General features: G+C 41.9%; 1 protein-coding gene across 6 annotated transcripts in view; it reads right to left on the bottom strand.

The window, feature by feature from the left end:
• PPP1R1C (protein phosphatase 1 regulatory inhibitor subunit 1C) overlaps window positions 1–19,216 on the bottom strand; it is a 64,100-nt gene that overhangs the window by 18,610 nt on the left and 26,274 nt on the right. For 2 of the 6 annotated variants that reach the window (XM_049805264.1, XM_049805301.1), the window contains 2 exons: window positions 13,992–14,029; window positions 12,027–12,087 (listed from right to left, as the gene is read on the bottom strand). In XM_049805264.1, coding sequence (XP_049661221.1) covers window positions 12,027–12,087; window positions 13,992–14,029 — 99 coding nt within the window. Of the gene's footprint in view, window positions 1–1,425; window positions 4,490–12,026; window positions 12,088–13,991; window positions 14,030–19,216 lie in introns of those variants that run through there. The other 4 variants (XR_007506679.1, XR_007506682.1, XM_049805277.1 and 1 more) reach the window with 4 other exon arrangements.

A 19,216-nucleotide genomic window follows, 5' to 3' on the forward strand; every position in this document is an offset into this window, starting at 1 on the left:
CCCCAGTTTGTCTGTGCCAACTAGCTCTCGCCCAGAAAATTCCCAGCCTGGTTTAGGCGCAGGTCAGAGATCATTTCAACTGGGTATTTTGGATGACCCCCATGATTTGGGAGCGTAAAAGTGTCTGCAGCGTGGATGTGAGCTGTGTGGAGCCAGCTGGCCTCAGGAGAGAAGCACGCGTTTGTGCAGATGTAGCTGTGGGACCTTACACTGCTGAGCATTTTGCAACTTGACTGTCTACTTTGTTCTCCTAAAAAATACACTCTTAGGATAAGAAAAGCATGTCTTGTTCCTTTCTCTCATATAACAGGCTTGTAGGTTTTAAATATGACCTTGTGCCCAACTATGGATCTTCAGCCTAACTGAAACACCCCACGTGGTCTCTCATCATTTCTGCCTTCTCAACTTCCTGATCAAGTCTGAGACTATGCAAATATTTTCCTGTGCCGAAATCTTCTCAGACACACCAGGCTGCTCTGAAGGAGCAGGGATAGCTCAGCTCCCCATAGGTTGGTACAGCTGCTTGTGGGGGCTGAGATTTGATTTCAAAGCTGGGGAATAAACACCATGAGGTCCTGCAAGCACACAGCAACTGCCAGAGCCCCCAGGCTTACCTGGGGTCCTCACCAACCTGAAACCGAGGTGGGACACCAGCCTGGGCAGCGAGGTGGCCTTGTCCACCGGTCAGGCAGGCAGCCTGGCAGGGTGCTGGGGGCACAGGGGGCATGGGGACCTTGGCCCCGGGGAGCTGGGCTGCCAGCAACCAGGCGGTGACCCAGCAGCAAAGCAGGAGCAAAGCAGCCGGTGCAGTTTACCCAGCAGCCGGGGCTCCTGCTGGAAAGTCCATCCAGGTGCAGGCTGATGCTTTTAACCCTTAAGAGCTGGGTGGAGATCTGTTAAGTCCCGCCGCTGCAGCCAGCAGGAGGGTGAGGGAGGAAGCACCGCTGCTAGTGCTAGCCAGGGCCTGAGCTGGGCTCACTCAGCGTGCTGGTCAGGGGACAAGTGGGAAGGAGGACTCTTCCCCCCACCCAGCATCTGGGAAAACAGTGACCCTTTCCCACCCAACACTGAATCAGAAGCATCTATCTAGTGGAGAACCGTTCTCCGAAATGGCCCGACCACAGAGACGTCAATGGGAGACAGAGAACCGCTGCTGCAAGGAACAGTTTTCACAGAGTAAGGGTACAGATCCCTTGAGTCGAGGGAGACAAAGCAAAACATAGCAATTTATGGTGTTTTGCGCAATAATACAGGTGGGTTCTCCCACCCCTAAAAGAAACACAAAATAATTTAGTATGTAATGCCTATGCACAACCAGGGTGCTTCTCTTTTACACAAATTCAGCAAAACCGAAGTCCTAGCTTAGATAGACATCAGAAGGGGTCTGGGACAGTGTCTCTGCACTGATCTTTGGGGAGAGGAGAAAAGAGAAGATGAAAACAGTGAAAGGTTTATTTTGACGTCTTTCATAATATTTTAAATTTCAAACATTTTTATTTTAACTCATTATCTTATTGACAATTGAAACCCCACCAAATTCTTATGTTTCAGTATTTTTGATTGCTGGCAAACTAAAAGCCAATGTTAAGAAGTCAGTTATTCGACATAAATAAAACGCAATCATTGTAAACTATTTGCATTACAGTAGGTACAACCAGTCTCACTTTGCAGTTGCCATGGGCAGCAAAACATCAGGGGCAAAATCTTCAGTGACTCTTTATTGTGTGAGTGACTTGAGCTTGCGAGAAACCTGCCTCTTCTGGTTTGCCTAAGGCGTGAAAATACCCCAGAGCCAGCATCCAGTACAGCCAGAATGTAATTACACCAAGGAAGCACACTATCTGGCACTCATATTCTCAGTCAGAGCCTGAAAACAAGAATTGCTCTCAATTTTTCTGGAAAACACAAGCAAGAATATCAGTTTACTCAATTTCATTGTGAAAAATATAGGCAAAGTACAGAAAAGATAGACTCTTCTCTAGAGGTTTAGACACTTTCATATCAGTCATAGATTCTATAATTCTTTTGATCTCACTAAGAGTGAGTTTGAAGAAAAGTCAGGCTCCAAAGACTCCAGGGATTTGAGGAAAACCTCTGGTATGCAGGTGAAATGTAGTAACATTACAGATTTTAGCTGGAAATTATAAATTGCAGTCAGACTTTAACAGAATTCCACTCCTCTCTTCTCGCCATTTAGTAATTCACCGGAACTAGTGCTAAGGAACTACACCTACCTGTCACCAGGGGGAGCTTGCATGCCAAAAATCCCCTTGGCTTTTTTTTTTTTTTTTTTTTAACAACTCGGTTTTCTTGGGAATTGCAAGGAGACTGAGAGCTGAATTTACATAATTTCTCCTCATTCCTGAAAGACAAGGAAAACCCTGTGGTCTCCCTTTGCCTCTGGAGGGGATGGCTAGCCTGTGCCTACTCTGGTATTCTGGGATACAGCCAACCACTTGCTCTGCCACCCACCGTCATTCACCCCTCTCTTCAGCGGTGACATGCCTCCACTTGTCACTGCTCTCCATTTAACTGGCCTCACCTTTCTTGAGTCTAATGTCTCAAACTGGACACAGTCCCAGCTAAGCTGGGTAGACGTATATGGGTTTCCTATGCCTTACCAGCTGCTCTCCAGGTACAGGTGCAACCCTGGTGTGTCCTGTGCCCCTGTCACCTGGAAAGATGCCACTGCAGGGTGTAGGTAGCCCACAAGCCCGCACCATTTCCAGCATTTACCAGACACATGTTTACATATACTTCTTGCTGTGTGTGCAACATATGCAGTAATGTACACCCTGAGCTGGGAGAATCACGGAAACATTTTAGGTTTGTTTTTTGCTCCTAAGCAGTCATGAGATCCCACAATTCCTTTAAATGTATTCTTAAAAATAGTTACTCTGTTGATTGCTCAGACCCTGCTGCTGATCTCCTCTGGCTATAAAAGACCCATGGAATAGCATTGGTTCACAGGTTGGGTGAGCGCTGAAAAACCTGAAAAATCCTCCCTCTGTTTCAAGAAAAATTAGCAGCTACACCAGATGAGAGCTTTTTAAACAACATCCTTCTGGACCGTGCAGCTCACAGGATAATGAATCCCTTTTCAGATCCATATGCTTGCTGCAGTATTTCCTGTGTTTTTCTGGTCACATTCGCACACATAATTCATGCGAGTGTTCAGTCCTAGCTGCGGGCCTGAAAGGATGTGGTTGAAATATTCAGGCTGCTCATGTTCTTGTCGCCATGCCAAAGCTCTGGTAGATGGTTTTGGGAACTCTGTGTTCCTGCTAAACTGGGCAATGTTGCATCCCAAGGGGTGAAGGAAGGGAGAAATTATGGAGGGGAGGAGAACCACATGGCCGCCTTTAGAAAATTTTTGCTTTTCAATATATTCAGACTAACAGGCATCCACTTCAAAAGGAAAAACAAAAATCAAATTGCAAAAAAAAAAAACCCCAGACAACATCCCCACCACAAGAAACCCAACACAGATGGTCCCTAAGAATCAGAATCAAGGTTTCTCTTAGCCTAACCACAGCAATAAGGACCACATTGTTCAGAGACAGAGATATCACAAAGCTAACATACTACTTGGACATTTACTTGGGTCTGAGTGAAACCTAATGGTAGAAAGAAAAATAACTAATGATAAGCTACTGCCCCTGGAAGAGCAGCTTGTGGGCAGGAGCCAGTCTCAAGGAAATCGTTGCATTTTTCAAACCTCCCAGCCCTGATCCCAGGAGAAGCGAGTGCAGGTAGTGGGAGCTCTGCTGACGGGCTGCGAGCCTGCACCTACTTACACATACATGCTCATAAGGACCAGCACAGTTGATGGAGTCTTAGCTGTAAGGTCGTGGGATGATTTTGCTCTATCAGGCACTGCTCGATGTATGGTGGTGCCATTCATGTCGTACAAATTCACTATTAAGCTTGGGCTTGCCTGTAGCTTGTCATGCTGTCTTTTGACAGCTTTGCCTTTTGGGCGGTGGAGATTTTTATAAAAGAAATCTGACTTTGTGGAGAGGAGACATTAAGAGACATAGAGGAACTGGAGAAATACACAGCTAGATACAAATGCAGGGAAGGCTTTTCCTTTAAGGATAAATTCAACAAGACACGAGCCCCCATAATATGGAGGCTTTTTAGAAAAACACTACTTGGAGAGGTACCTCTATATTTATACAGTGTACCTACCTCTACCTCCAGGAGACGCCAATATAAATTGGGCAAGCTCCTCCACTGTCTCCCCACAAGACAGAGCCACTGGCAGTGCTGTAAGGAGGAGCGCGCTCTTCCCAGTGGGGCTGATTCGTGGCACAGAGCTGAGGAGCGGTGAGGACCTGACAAATACACTCGCCCCCACTGTATGCACAATCCTGCGGCTCCTGCCCAGGAGCCTGGGAGATGTCAAACGCTGAACAGGAGCAGCGACATGTAATCTAGGTCTTCATTCCATCATCTTGCTTGGGATCAAATTCAGGATTTTACATCCCTGAGATGAAACAAAGGGGCGATTATTATTTATTACAATAGGACTTGCTGGAGTCAGTGTCTGCCATGTGGCTTGTTGTTAACCTCCAGCCTAGAACATACAGCTAAAGCCAGGAAATAAAATTTAATGCCCTGCCAAATGACTGGCTTCATAAGAACCTCACGACTTCTCCTACAAAAACATTATCTTTTCTTCAAAAGCTGTTTCAATTCAGAGCACAACACTGCCAAAATCTTTGGAATTTCACTATAAATACATCTTGTGATATAAAGGAACCAGAACAACACATGTTGCTTTTCCTGGGCTTTCTACTTTATATTTTAAAATAAGTAATAAGTCTCCCACATTCTCTCTCTATAATATTTTATGTTGTTATCTCTTAAAAGGTTGAGTTTTTAATGTCATCTGTTACTGCTTAGAAGCAATTAATAATACTACGATGTTTACACCGCTCTATATTTAGTGCAACAATGCTTAATAATACTATTTTCAAGTCATAAATGCTGTTTCACAGACATTTGTAAGATTACCCTTCCCTCATAAAAATAAAGTCGTACCCTTAAAAAGAGGCCAGTTTAGCATTCATTGCATGAAGATTAGGAAGAGCTATCAGATATGTGGACTTCACGCTGAACCAAATGAAGTCAGTGGAAATACTGCCCTAGACTTTGGTCCATGTTGGATCAGACCCTTGAACCACATGTGGTAATTTAGGGACTGATATTGGTGCTCGGCGCAATCTTTTCTTTTTCACACGCCAGGTAGTAGTGGCAGATGACAAGTTATAAAACAAACATCCCAGTTTTGCTGTAGAACAGATGTCAAGCTTAGTCTCCACTGAACACCTCAGTCTCTCTGAAGGTACTGTGGTATTTATTGCAGCCAAGGCCAGAGCCATTTTGAAGCAGAAGCCGCCAGCTGTGTGAAATGAAACGTATTCAAAGCTGCCAACAGTGAGAAATTAAATACAGACTATGGCAGAGTCTGCCAACTTTTTGGGCAGTAGCAGAACGGTGGCAGCCAACTGAACTTGAGATGGCAGCAATCTAATGTATCCCATTCACCAACTCAGTGATTCACTAATTAATTTACCTCCATTTTTTTTGAAATTGTAGCTACTGTCATCATACTACTGTACAAGTTTGAGGAAGGAGAGAGGAGGGTAGAGAGTGAGAAAAAGAGACCAAGCACTGGAAGGTAGCATTTTGGAAAAGATAGCCAGGAAATTTGTTCAAGGACATACTACATTAAGTGGTGCGGTTGCATCGAGGTGCAGCCTGAGATGCGGGTAAGAACGGTATATAAGTGAAGCGAAGAATTTGTTTTGAAGCCAAAGCTGCATCTGTCTTTTGTGACCTGGTTAGGCAAAAGGAAAAAGTGTAATGATACAAGACTGCAGCATGAATTTCTTTTCCCAGTGCTTCTGGAGGTCTGGGCAGTTGTGGGACTTCCACCCATGAAACTGAATGCACCGGTGGCACTTTGTCACATCACAACACATGAACAAACAAGAGCAGTGCACACCAATAATGAGGCAGAGCTTTGCCTTCTGTTACCCAGGAAACAACATATTGAGATAGATCCTCTCCCTAAAAGGAATGGATTGAGGAATGGCTGTCACCAGGCTAAAGAAAAGATGCTGCTCCAGAAGAACTGCAGCTCTGCTGAGGGATTAGAGGAGCACTTGGCCCCAACCTCAGGGATTGCTTCAGCTACTGGACGGTGCCTGCTTTTGTGGAGCAGTCCTAGCCATCCACCCAGTATTTATCACAGCCCATTAGCCCACTGGAAAAGCAAGAAGGCCTGAAAAACACATTCAGGCCTGAGAGGATAGTTGAAAACCATCTCCTTCTCTGGCCTCACAGCTCATGTGTAGCACATCACGTTAAAAAAAAAAAAAAAAGGTTGTTCTTGGAGAGATTGCGAAAATGTAATACTGATGTGCGGAAAACCTGTCTCAATACCCTGAGCCAAAGTGACTTACCCAGATAAGAAAAGTCTGACTGAGCACCAGATCAGTCTGTGAATTTTCACAAACCTGGGCTTGATGTTCAGAAAACTATGTGAGATCTGTTACATTGTGGCTAATATTAATTTCCTAAAAATGAAATTTTTAAGCCAGTGTATGAAGCAGAAGTCACATAAAGACACAGTATTTTTCTTTCTAGTATAATATGATGTTTCTTGTTCTCATGCTGATGTGCTTAGTTAATGCTAGAAGCTCTTCACAGAGTTTGCCATAAAAGAGGGCAGCCTGTAAAACGATACGAGTTTCTGTAGTGACTGCTTAAGACTTACAAACTTCATTCCTCTGCCACTTGAAGTAAATTTAGCCTGAGATTTTTGTTCCTTGACGATTCTCGTGGGCTCCAAACTCAGTGCTTATCACACTAACAGTAATTCTTTATGTCTCCAGACTCTATCCATGTTCCTTGTTAACCTTCAGTCACAAAGTAATGAGATGCATCAGACACCATCAAGCTGGCCTAAGGGGTTACAAATTTGGATGAGGGCCACACACTGTACTAATTGCTTCTAATAAATTACATATTTCAGGAGGGACATCACGATTTTAATCATTTATTCTGCATGTTGTTTCCTTTGGAGAGAAGAACAAGCAGGCACTAAACAAGCTGAGCATCTGAAATTCATGGCAGAAGCTAGAAAGAGCTCATTTAATATCAACCATCATTGTAAATACTAGAATTATGCATGTATCAAATCCCTGAGTCTGAACACTTTGGGAACAGCCAGTGAGTCCTGGCTGTTTTAATGAGTCAAACCAAAATGATGTCTTTGAATGTTCCTCAGATTTATAACAACTCAGATTTAATCCCATTTCCAATGGTGTAGCTGGGGCCTAGCTCAAGAAAAAGTCTTTGTTTCTGTGCAAAGAAAAACACATTAAGAGGGGAATTTAAAGGATGTATTTCCCAAAAGGCTGAGAGGGAAAACAGTCAAATGTACCTTTCACCTCTGTGGGGAAAGACTTTAATTATGATTTGATGGCAGCTAGTTGCAAAGGTGGTCCAGTGAACACAGAAAGCTGCAAGAACTTTCTTTAAAGCCCGCTGAAATTAGCAGGATCTTGATGCTGATCTAAATAGCCTCCTGCAGGGTGAACTAGGCTGAGTGAAGGTTTCCTATTTCCCTGACCTCTAGCACACCCACACCAGTAGACTCACTGTTAATGAAACCTCAGATCCCTGAGGAATGTGCACTTCCTTCACATGGGAGAGACCTTGATGGTATTTAAATAGCTGCTGGTATTAATAGCAATAGCTGGTAGGTAATGTGGAGACTTGGGAGCTCTAGGGAGCAATGCAGGTTTGGGAACAGCTCAGGCTGTCTTCTGTTTGTCTTTGTAAACCTTTCTTCCCGTCATTTCAGCCTGAGTTTCCTTTCAAGGATGTGCTGAGATACCAAACAAAATGTGACTATCTAGGTAAAAGGAAACCTGCCTCGGTACCAAGTATGCCTTGGGATGGAAACTTGCAGTTGTAGCTCTGAGACTCAAATGTGCTCTTTTGATTTTAATGGTAATGAGATGCCAAGGAAGGACCATTACCTGCGATAAATACAATCTGCTTCTGCCTTGGCAGTCCAAGGTGCCTTCCACTTGGTTTCTCTCTACCTGGGAGGGTTATCGTCCCATTTTAGACTTCTCTGGTGAGTGTGTGGGGAACAGGGTTAGAATCCAGCAAGACTTATAGGGGCTCCTCCAATCCATTGACCAGAATAATGAAGATGTCTCTAAAGATGCTATTTGTGGATGGATGGATGGATGGATGGATGGATATTTGTGCTAAACCAGTCAGATACCTACTTTGATAGAGAGGAAAAGGACCAAAGGACTCTTCTTGGTTTTGTCATACAGAACAAGGAGCAGATTAGTAAATAGGAGAAACAGGCTTTATGCAATGAGAATTGACTGGGAAAGATTGCCCTATGTAAAACTGGTGACTTTTCAAATTGAGAAACCTTCCTCTGGTTGGTTTTATGCTGTTTTTCACAGGGAGGTTCAAGCCAACCTCTGCACATGAAGAAGAAGAGCTTAAAGCAAAAGAAAGCGATGGAGATTCAAGATTAGCATATTAGAGCATTGGAAGTTATAGAAGGCTAAGAGAATTTGAAGTTCAGACATAAAAGGCAAAGAGTAAGAGAAGAAAAAAGTGACACAAACACGGGAAGTAAAAATGATGAATCCTCAGTTACGAGTGCTGCTACACCTAGAAAACAATGTGACAAGGGGTAAATCACAACATACTGAAAATACGATGGATTAATTTGGTGCAATCTTCAGATACCGACTTTGCCAACATTGCATGCTACATAAGAGCGTGGAATTAACAAACACTAGTGTAGCAGGGTTAGAAAAAGAAATATTTTTGAAAGCAAAATGGAAAACCTCTTTGACATCCATTAGGTTTGGTAATATAATACTAACAAGAACACTGCACTGAGCTGTTATCTGGTTCGCTGTCTGATTCACTCTCCAGATTACCACTTAAATCAATAGCTCTCACATCGATTTTTCCAGCACACTGTATTCCAGTAAAAAGAACAATGCTCTGAGATGAGTCAGCTATTTGCTCTGTCTGTAGGGACTCCGGTGCATTTTCAATTAGGAAAATAAGAGCAGGAGCCAAAGTACACACAAATATATACTAATAAGAACCTGCCTGTTGCACCATAACATGACACTGGCTCTGCAGGCGCACAGGTTTGCTACAGCTTGCTGCAGCAACTACAGACCCGCCTCGAGCTAAAGCAAGCCATTGTAAGGATGGAAGCAAAATATTTGGGGGCGATCTTAGGCAGATAATAACATTGTCCTTCAGTTTAGGTGACTGCTATGGCGGAGGGGAAAAATATGCCCACATTTAACTAAGCAGCTGCTCTCCATATATTTTACCGTGACAGTAAAACCTCAGTACTGCACTTTCATTTATTTCATATATTTTCACGTATTTACATATTCCATGTAAAATGTACTATAGTCCTCGTACTGTAACTAGTCATCACTATTGTCTGATGTTGCTTCTGCTCCTTTTAACCGTGTTAACGATTTCCTATTTTGTTTGTAATCACAACACACAAGTTCATTTCCTCTTGCTTTCTCTCTTGCTTAGCCATGAATTCATGAAACCAGCAACCTTTCTTTCACACAGTTTGGCAATGATTTCAAGGAACTTGCAAAAAGTGCAGCAAAAAATGTTTTCAGTTCAAAGAAGAAATAATAATCTCAAGAGCTACTTGGAGATTTGGAGTTAGGCTGAAGCATGACTCTCCACAGTTTCTCTTGACGACCTCTCTGCTGCAGGCACAGAGCAAATCTCGTGCCACGGCCCCTCGTCTCTCCCACGGCTCTCCGCACGTGGCTGCTGTCTCAGCTTCCAGGCTCTACACCCACCTGCAAGCTTGGCTTATTTCTGGGAACTTTGAGTTAAGAGCAGCTAAAAACTACTAAAATGGCAGAGAAATTAACAAATGAAAATGTTTGTCCCTCTTTTCCACTACGAGTTCCATTTTTTGGAGATTTATTATCTCCATCTTTGAATGTAAGGTACGGGATTACAGTCTATCCCACCTTCCATTAATAACAGCCCCGGAGGATACAGAGCAGCCAAAGGAGGTGTAAAGGAGAGAGGTTCAGCATCCAGAATCTCATTCTTTACTGTATCTTGAATAACAACCATATTGTGAATATACTGAGAGAGAAACAGCCCACAGGAAATAAACATATGCAAAGCTGTGGGAATAGTGTGCAATTATGAAGCTTGTTATTCTGAAAATACTGCTGAATATTGCTATCTTCAACTGCTGTAAAACTAGAATAATTTAAATCATTACAAACCCTCTGTATTTCTGTTATGCTTTCATAGCATTGTGTATTTCACATTGCTACATGTTTGCTTCCTAATCTCGTAGTCTGAACAAAATAACATTCATGTTTTTATAACAATGTAGAGGAAGGAATAATGAATTTTCTACTTTAAGTAACTTTTAAATAAAAAGGACAGTATTTATGGCAGTTCCAGTATGGTAAATCTAGAGCAATCAGCGTGTGTACAGGAAGGGTTATCAACCTCCAGGTGTCCACCTGTGTACCTGGGAATACTGTGTAGTTTAGGGTGTTAAGGTATCGAGGAGAGGCATTTTGTGCTTTGCTTGTTCTGTTTACAACATATTTCAGGTTGGTTGTGATCTGTCTTGAATCACATACTTTCCTACTGTTCCCTGGGAATTGAGTTGATGTAGAAGCAAACTATGGCAGGTACTTCCCCAGGTCTCAGCAGGGTATTAAAGGTAACACTGGGTAGGCTGCAGTCCTTGAGAGGAGGTACAAGGACCTGTTTTACAGAGCATTTCGTTTGCACAGTATTTAGTTTAGGCTTGTACAGCAAAATAATACAGCAATGAGATCAATAGGTATCGTTGCTACCCATGCAGAGCTTCTTCCTTCCACAAATTATTACAATTGACTGTAATAAGATTATTTCTAATATCCAGTACACAAACTTTAGCCCATTTTGACATACAGATAGTAAGTCTTGTGTGGCACCTGAGTGATGTTTTAACTGTTGCTAAGACAGGTACTAGAGAACTGAAGCTACAGAATGAGATACAAAGAACTGGCTGATATGGTAAATTACCTAGCAACAGCAGCAGCAGTATTTCACATAGTATATCAGATATCCTACCTTTTTTTTGCCAGGTAATAAATTGTGTTAAGCAGAAGGAATGGAAATTGAGGATATTCGTTATCTATCAGGAGACACCTGGCAGGATAGCCTTTGGTCTGCAGGCTGAAAATAATCCTGCACTGACAAGTGTCAGTCGTAAGTGCTGGTGAATCACTATAGATCTTGCTTCACTGCAAGCACCGTCAAGTCAAACTCTGAACAGAGTCATTTGGGAAACAAGGCCTAAACGCAGTTGTTCCGATCCCAGCTAATATTCCCGCTGCTTTTACGTTCCTTCCTGAAATGCACGTAAGCCCTTTAAACATTTACTAAGATTTCTCACTTCTCCTTATCTTCACAAGAAAGGCTTCACAGCGCCTGTGACCAGACACCCAGCCCACAATCTTGGCTATTCTCCTTTTCACAGCTGCTTGGCAAGGGAGGCAGAGTATATGGGAGTGGTTGAAATAAGAAACGCAGAGCTGTACGGGACCAGCACCGATAAAACTTAGGTATTCAAGGAGTTCTCTTCGAAGTTTGGCATTGACTCATCGGTTATATCAAACTAATAAAAGTATCAGGACTTAAAAAAAAATAAATAAATAAAAAAATTGCCGCTGCTGGCAGATTCTGTGGTAAGAATAAGTAGACGATGGGTATTAGCAGACAGTCAACGCCAGATAGTTCAGCATGCGGAGCCAGCGATGGCTAAGCACGAACCTTCCACCGCTGTGCTGCTCGTGGGCAGAGAGCCATTGCCCAGGCCCCAGCGTCCCCTCTGGAAGAGAAGAGGCAGCGCCACGGCGCGAGGCGCGCGCCCTGCCGGGGCAGAGCCAGTACCTGCACAGTACCTTTGAGGGCAGGCGGGGTGAAGACGCTCTGCTTCCTTTGCTTGGGAGAGGCACTCTGGGACTGGGGAGGGACAAAACACAGAGAGAGGCAGTAAGAGACGGGCACGGGGAGAGTTGGCTGGTCGTGGCAGCTCCGGGTCTTGCCCCACAGCTGCTTCCAGAGGGTGCACCCAGCGATCCGAGAAGTTTCTAAGAAAATGATAAGTATTAATCTGATGCCAGCTCCCGGGCTTTTATGAGCACAGGGAAAACTAAGATTAGATAGACAAAATACGTGTTCAACGGACAACCTTCATGGCTCCCAGGCAAAACAGACCCAATACTACCGAAAAGAACCCTTTGCTCTAAAAAAATATTGTTAAGCATAAAATTAAGAGAGCCTGTGCCTTTAACAGTCTATGTAAATGATTCTCATAAGGCAAATAAAGGTTTACATCTATTAAAATAGTTGCAAGTTTTACATTAACCAATATTCCAATTAATTACAGTGTAATGAAGACTGAGATGTGTAGGTAAGGTAGTACTGAAACTATTAATGTATCATTTTTTACATAAATAAATGGAAGATCCCCCCCCCCTCCCCCGCACTTCAATGTGTTGTATTACTCCTAAAATAAAAAAAGAATAATTTCAGCAACCCACTACTGAGCCTTTAACTGGGCCTCATTTAAGTCATATATTTAGACACGGTTAAACTTTTTATGGCCACAAAATCACATCTACGGACAAAAAATAAATTATTCCACAATAACGGTAGTAAAATTACACAGAGAGTAATAGTAGTATAATTATACCAATGTATATTTAGCAAAAACTAACTGGAATATATTCGAGTGCTAAAGCAGAGCAACTTTTGCAAAATGAAAGCAGTTACATTGGTGTCCATATCATACCAACTTGGAATTTGTCCATATACAAAGGATAATAAAACTACATAAGGTCACACACATAGCTAGCTTTTGAAGACATAAGCACCCTATCACATTCCTAAGAAAAAAGTTAAAAAACAGCTGTGCATAGGCAAGCTTTATTTTTTCTCATCTAATCAGTTTCTAGTTTTATTTGGTCATAACAATGTTGATTTTTCCCAAATGTTTGGAAAAAAATACCTTTTCCCTGAGTACTTTGAGTGGTATACAGTCTGTGAATTTTCGTCAGATCTATTTCTTCAAGGAACATTTGAGACAGCTCTTAAGAAAACCACTTTCACACAAGTATGGCCAATCCTATTACCTTACCTTACCTTATCGCGATGGGTGGAATGATAACATTTATAAATTAAAGGTTGTCTTCTTTTGAAAGAGAAAGCTATTTATAAACACTGTGGGATAGGTTGTTGATCCTCGCCCCAGTAAATCTTTATAAGTCTGTATTTGAGTCCAAATTTGAACCAATCAATACCTCCTACTGCTATTTAAAGCACTGCCTGCTGCTCTGAGCAATGGGTGAAGGAGAAAGAGATCAGGGAATTGCGGGAGCTAGGCAAGGGGAGGTTAGAAAATGAGATCGGAGGAGCCGACTTAACTCTTGTGCAAACAACATCAATGCGCTGCCTGCCGTGGGCTTGGCAAATGACGGGAAGAGGAGAGAGGAGTTTGCAATGCTTTTGTAGACCAGCAGTGACCTGCAGACCCAAAGCGATGCTGGACGAGGTGACCTGGCAGGGTCACTTTGGGCCGGGTTTGCTATTATTTGCCAGGGCATGGCAGCAAGGCAGAGGGGAAACTTGCCTTCCTCACTTCCCTGCTACAGGGAGAAGGAAGAGCCGGCAGAGCTGAGACACAACGTAGTTTACACAGCCCTGGTTTGAAAGCGGTTGTTCTTAAAAGGCTGCGTTACTGAAGATAGCGTGAAAATGTAAATAAATATATTAACCAGGATGAATCAGTGAATTTCAAAGGGGTTTTACCAACAGACCTATTTTGATGATAAATATGTTTTTTAAAAAAATAATATTTCACTTACCTCTGCCTGTGAGATATTTGTTCTCTTCTCATCTTTTTCTAGAGGAAGAAAAGATACGGAAAGAGAAAAGTTAGTACAGAAGCGCTCCTCAGTGCCAACGCTTGCAACTTTGCCCTGAACCCTACAGCACTATTGTAAATAAGAAATTACCCTTCTAATTTACAGCTTTGCTTTCTCTTTTGTGTGTCTCGGAAAACCAGAGGCCCTGATTAGCATTTAGACATAAGCACTATGGTTAAAGCACTTAACTCCCATTTTTTGTCTGTGAATTAACAGCAGGCGATGGAGAGCCTTTAGCAGCAGGCCCTTTGGCCAGGCTTGCAGCAGGGCTCTGTGCTCAGCAGTGACCATCAGCATATGTGGCTGTTTTGCCCAGGGACTGCTCTTTCTTCTATGGTCAGAAAAGGTTTTGCTGCCAAACGGTGTGCAGCAAACCCATGAAGGGCCCTGCTAGACTCAAATAATAATAAGAACCTCACCTCGGCTAAGTTATTAATATACCAACACCGGTACTGAAGAACACCTAAGAGTAATATGTAAAATTAGCAAACCAAAGCTTAACAAAGACTAATCTTTCATCTTAAAAGTTTCATGACATTACTGGACTGAATTTTTTCCTGGAACTGCTTACTTTTGTTGCTTTAATTTGTTTTGGACTATAGACAGGCATGGCAGAAATGGTCAATACTAGAGATTTCTAATGAAAAAAAAGCATCTTTGAGAACCTGTCTGAACAAGTAAATAAAATTGTATGAAGCAGAGGCGGGTCAAGGATCTTCCTAACTATTGCACTTAACCAGTTTTTGCGTGAGATTAAATTATTTTTCTACTGTTGTCTTGATGTGGTTAATGGCCAGAAAGTGTCTGTCTTCTGATGATGATTTCCCAAATATTTGACAAAGACCATATAGGACCTTTGGTGCACAGCAGTTTGGAGCTCTAAAATAAAATGCCAGTAAAAACAGAGACATCAATCTATCACTGTTCCAACGCCCCTTCTAAAATTTTCCACTTGCAGATATCACTGTGCAATTTCTGCTGAGGTGTGGCAGATCTGTAAATGTATGTCTGAGGGAAGAATTAAGTCTGGGCAATATCACTTTATATCTAACTCATTCTCTAGATATTGGCTGCTTGTGGTGTGCTGTGTGTGAGAGGAAGAGCCAGTCCAGGTAGATGGATTGCATTTTCTATCGTATTCTTTACTGTTGTATCTGTGCATCTTGCAAACTTTAACTGACCTACTGGATTTTTTCAATGTATATATTTCCCATTACCTTTATATGAAACACATTCAAACAACTCATAGCTGAGGTTAAAAAATGTAGTTGAAAACAGTGCTGATGATTACTAAAGCATGGTTCCACAGATACAGAATTAGACGGGACAATCAGGAGGCCAGTTCCTGCCATTGACATTTGTATGAACTTTGGTAAGGTGACTAATCTCTTCCTTGACTTCCCTACCTTTAAATAAGTATAGCAGTGCCTATTTAAGTATAGCAATGTCTATTTGTCTTTGTAAAGCACTTTGGGGTGTGAAGTTAAGCTGGCTAAATGGGTGATTATTTATGTGCTTGTAATCTTTTTCTTATTAGTTGTATATCAAACAGACAGGAACTTCAATAATTCAACATTGGATTTTTTTTTTTAGTTCAGGATCCTGGATTTAGTTTGGAGGCTGAAATTTGAATAAATCAGGAATTTTCAGCAGAGAACAATGAAAAGTAAGCTATGTCACATTGCTTCCTGAAACTCTAAACTTGCCCAGGTTAAAAATATGTTTTGTAAGCCCAGGCTGAAGCTTGCATGAGGAACAGAAACTGCAACCAGCTTCTTTGTTGGGTCCCAGGTCTTGTTCCTAAGGATGTGCACAACTCTAACCCTTTGGGCTTGCACATTTAGTGTTCTTATTAGGGTAACATTAAACCTACCAGAACTGGAATGTTTCCAGCCCTTCCTTTCACCCAGCAGCACTTATATGACAGGCAACTTTGGGAACAAGAACTGGTCCTATATGGAGTTAGAGAAATCATTCATATCCACAGGGCAAATCGTACCAATGAATAGCATCAGACAACGTGGAAATTTAAAAATTACTCACAAAATTACATAAACAAACAGTTTTTCAAATCCAGTAAACAGAGATGAGAAATTAACCTAAAGGAGCAAAAGAGACAAACCTGAGGACATAAAGTGTTTCAAGTCAGTTGTGAGATGAAGGGAAAGGTAGAGCTGCTTGGAGATGCAGTTTGGTGACTGGTACATTTTGGCATGCATTTGTTTTTGAGGACAGAAAGACCATTGCATGCTTATTTTTGACAGGCATTTTGATGAATAAGACACAATGGAGAGTATAAATTTTTAAGAAGAGGTGACAAGGAATGGGAACGAGGGAAGCTGAGATCCCTGAGTGCCATAGACTGAGGCAGAGAATAGAAAATATGCAAAACCTCTTTCTGTGGAGGATGAGGAAAATGAAAGGCAAGGGGGACATGGAAGGAAAATGTAAGTGCTTGTGTGCAGCTGAGGTAGTAATGAGAGACAGGGACAGTGCGGTTGTAGCAGAAGTAAAAGGGGGAATTTAGTGGTGGCAGAGCAGAGCTGGAGTACAGTGTGGGCTGGAGTTCAGTCAAGAGCTCTCTTCTGGGGGAAATACATAGAGCCATATTGGTCTAAGTGAAGGATTACATTAATAGTTGTGTGAACAGCCTTCTTTGGACAAATAGTATTTTTCTAGTGTAACTCATAATGCCTTGAAAGCAGTCTAAATAAATTAATGAAAGCACGTTCTTATAACAGTCTTACTACGAAAGTGTCCTTATGAGAGTCAATGCATGTACGAATCGATGCTCTCACTACAACAGGTCAGTTCTGGCATCAAGAGGTTCCACATAGAAAATCTCTGTGACAACAAAATTTATGATGAGAATGGAATTTACAAGGTAAAAAAGAACATTATCATTTAGCTACTGCAAATCAGATATACCCTCCTACGGAAGTCAAACAAGCCACACGTTTCCCACCCTTAAATCCCTCTCAAATCCATTGACAATTATAAACTAAATTTCTTTACTGAACTCTTTGACCATAAATTCCTTTTGAGAGGGGTCAGGAAATAATCGGAAACTAAATCACAAACATCAGATTGTGATATCACTTGATTCACAGGAGAGAATAAAATCCCTGGTTTCTCAACATCCTTCAGTTCCCATTGACTACTGAGCAGTCAGGACTCTGCTCACAAAAAAAAAGCCTAGTTATACAGAACGAGAAATTTCCTTATCATGTTTATAACTAGGCAAATATATCATGGAGAATTCAAGTGATTGGCTATTGCTCTCTTATATGAAACCAAACCTAAGCTTTCAGTAGATAACTTCTCCCTAGATATTTGGTCTCTTTTGGGGGCCAGGAGGGAAGGAGACTTTTTAATGATGCTCCATTTTCTTCCCTGACAGACCATAACATCGCTTACAGAACACAATACAGCTGTATTGTACTCCAAATCTGAACATATGGCATTTTTCCAGTTTAACTTATTCTTGGCTGCTCTAATTAGCTAACAGGAATCTAATTACTCAAGTCATTTCTTCACAGTTTTTGTGTTTTTGTTTTAAAGTGGTATAATAGAAGTCATATGAAGAGCTGAGAACAGGTTTGTACATACCCAAGTTACTGGAAAGTTGAGGTATGTAAAAATAAGGTTGGATCTTTGTTTAGAGGGGTTTTTTACACCAGTGCTGAGGAAAAAGCAGTTGAGGACTTTCCCCTGTGTTGAGTGGACCATTTCTGAGGCTAGTGTGACCTTTACCTCATGTAGACTGGACTAGCACCTGGCAAATAAACAGGATTTCAGGCTTTAGTTAGTGTCCTCAGGAAGAGAAATGGTCATGTTCATCAATGAAAGGTTCAGTCTAAAGGATATTGCCATCAGTCCAGATATGTACACAGACTTTCTGAAATGAAACCTTAGTTCTTCGAGGAGAGACACTTCTGAAAGTCCATCTACCTGCCCAGAGCCCCTTTCAACATTAGAGCTCTAAGCTTTAGTCTTTACCCAGGGCAAAATCTCACCCACTTGCAGGGAAACCTGCAAGATTTGGCCCACCTATATTGCTGAAATACAGAGAAAGAAACACCAAGTGATTTGTCTGCCAAATGCTCTTGTTAGCAGAGCTCTTTTGAATGTTTATTAGCAGATCCACCCAGCCAAGCTGATATAATAAGCTGAGCTACCCCAAAGGTGTCACTATATGAGGTCAGAAAAGAAATGAGTGGAAGGAGGCTGGTTATAGCCAGGATGACAACTGCTCGATGTTGCTGGTCACTTTTTCTGTGAATCTCCACTGTTGTGCAAAGAGCATGACCATGCTGGGGGAAGCCTTGTGGTCATTTTAGAGTAAGATCAAAATTCATCTGCCTCTCTTCTCCCACTGGATAATGTTAATGCACTTGGAGCAGCTATGCAGGGCAAGAGGTGACCTATTTTAAAAGACTTGGCCTCTGATATCACCCATGGGCTCTGCAGTGGAGTCATCCGGCAAAGGCTTATCTCATCCAGCTAAGTACCCTGCTTTCTTCCCCCTTGGCAAGAGCAAATAAAAGCCTTTTCTGTAGGGTTTCAGTCAGGCACTGGAGCAACAGAACAGGTCAGAGAGGCCGTCTTTTACACAAAAGAAACCCAGCAAGAGGCTGGTATAATTGTTGGAGAAAGCTTCTTGTAGAGAGTTTGGAATTTTCCTTGGGAAAGAAAAACTGAGAAGTTTCAGATGAAAGTCACAGGGTGCTGATAGGGCTTTGGATTTGGTTAGTTTTTGTCACAGTGTCTAAATTTTCTCTTAAAAATAATAAACACGATACTCTTTAATTGCTCAGAGAGTAGAAATAGCCCATGAGCCGCATGCCTGTAACAGGTTTTAGTTAAAGAATGATTTAAACAAGAATGGTTTGAATCTGAAAGAAATGAGTATGAAGAGAGACTTTAAGGACACAATGTCACTGTCAGTCTGGAGCCTTCTTATAATCCTGCCCCTACCCTTGTATAAACTGTGCCTCTGGAGAGAGCAAAGTAGATGAGCAGAAGCATGGATCCAGCCTTTCACATGCAAACTTTAGCGCAGAACACCCCAAGATAGAGACAAATCAGATAATAATGATGCTATGAAGCATTTCAGTCAGTTTCATTTCATTATTTTTTATGAAATGTCTCCATGGCCAAACAGT

This window comes from Accipiter gentilis, chromosome 1 (assembly GCF_929443795.1).
Source record: "Accipiter gentilis chromosome 1, bAccGen1.1, whole genome shotgun sequence".
In the NCBI taxonomy this organism is placed as follows: Eukaryota; Metazoa; Chordata; class Aves; order Accipitriformes; family Accipitridae; genus Astur; species Astur gentilis.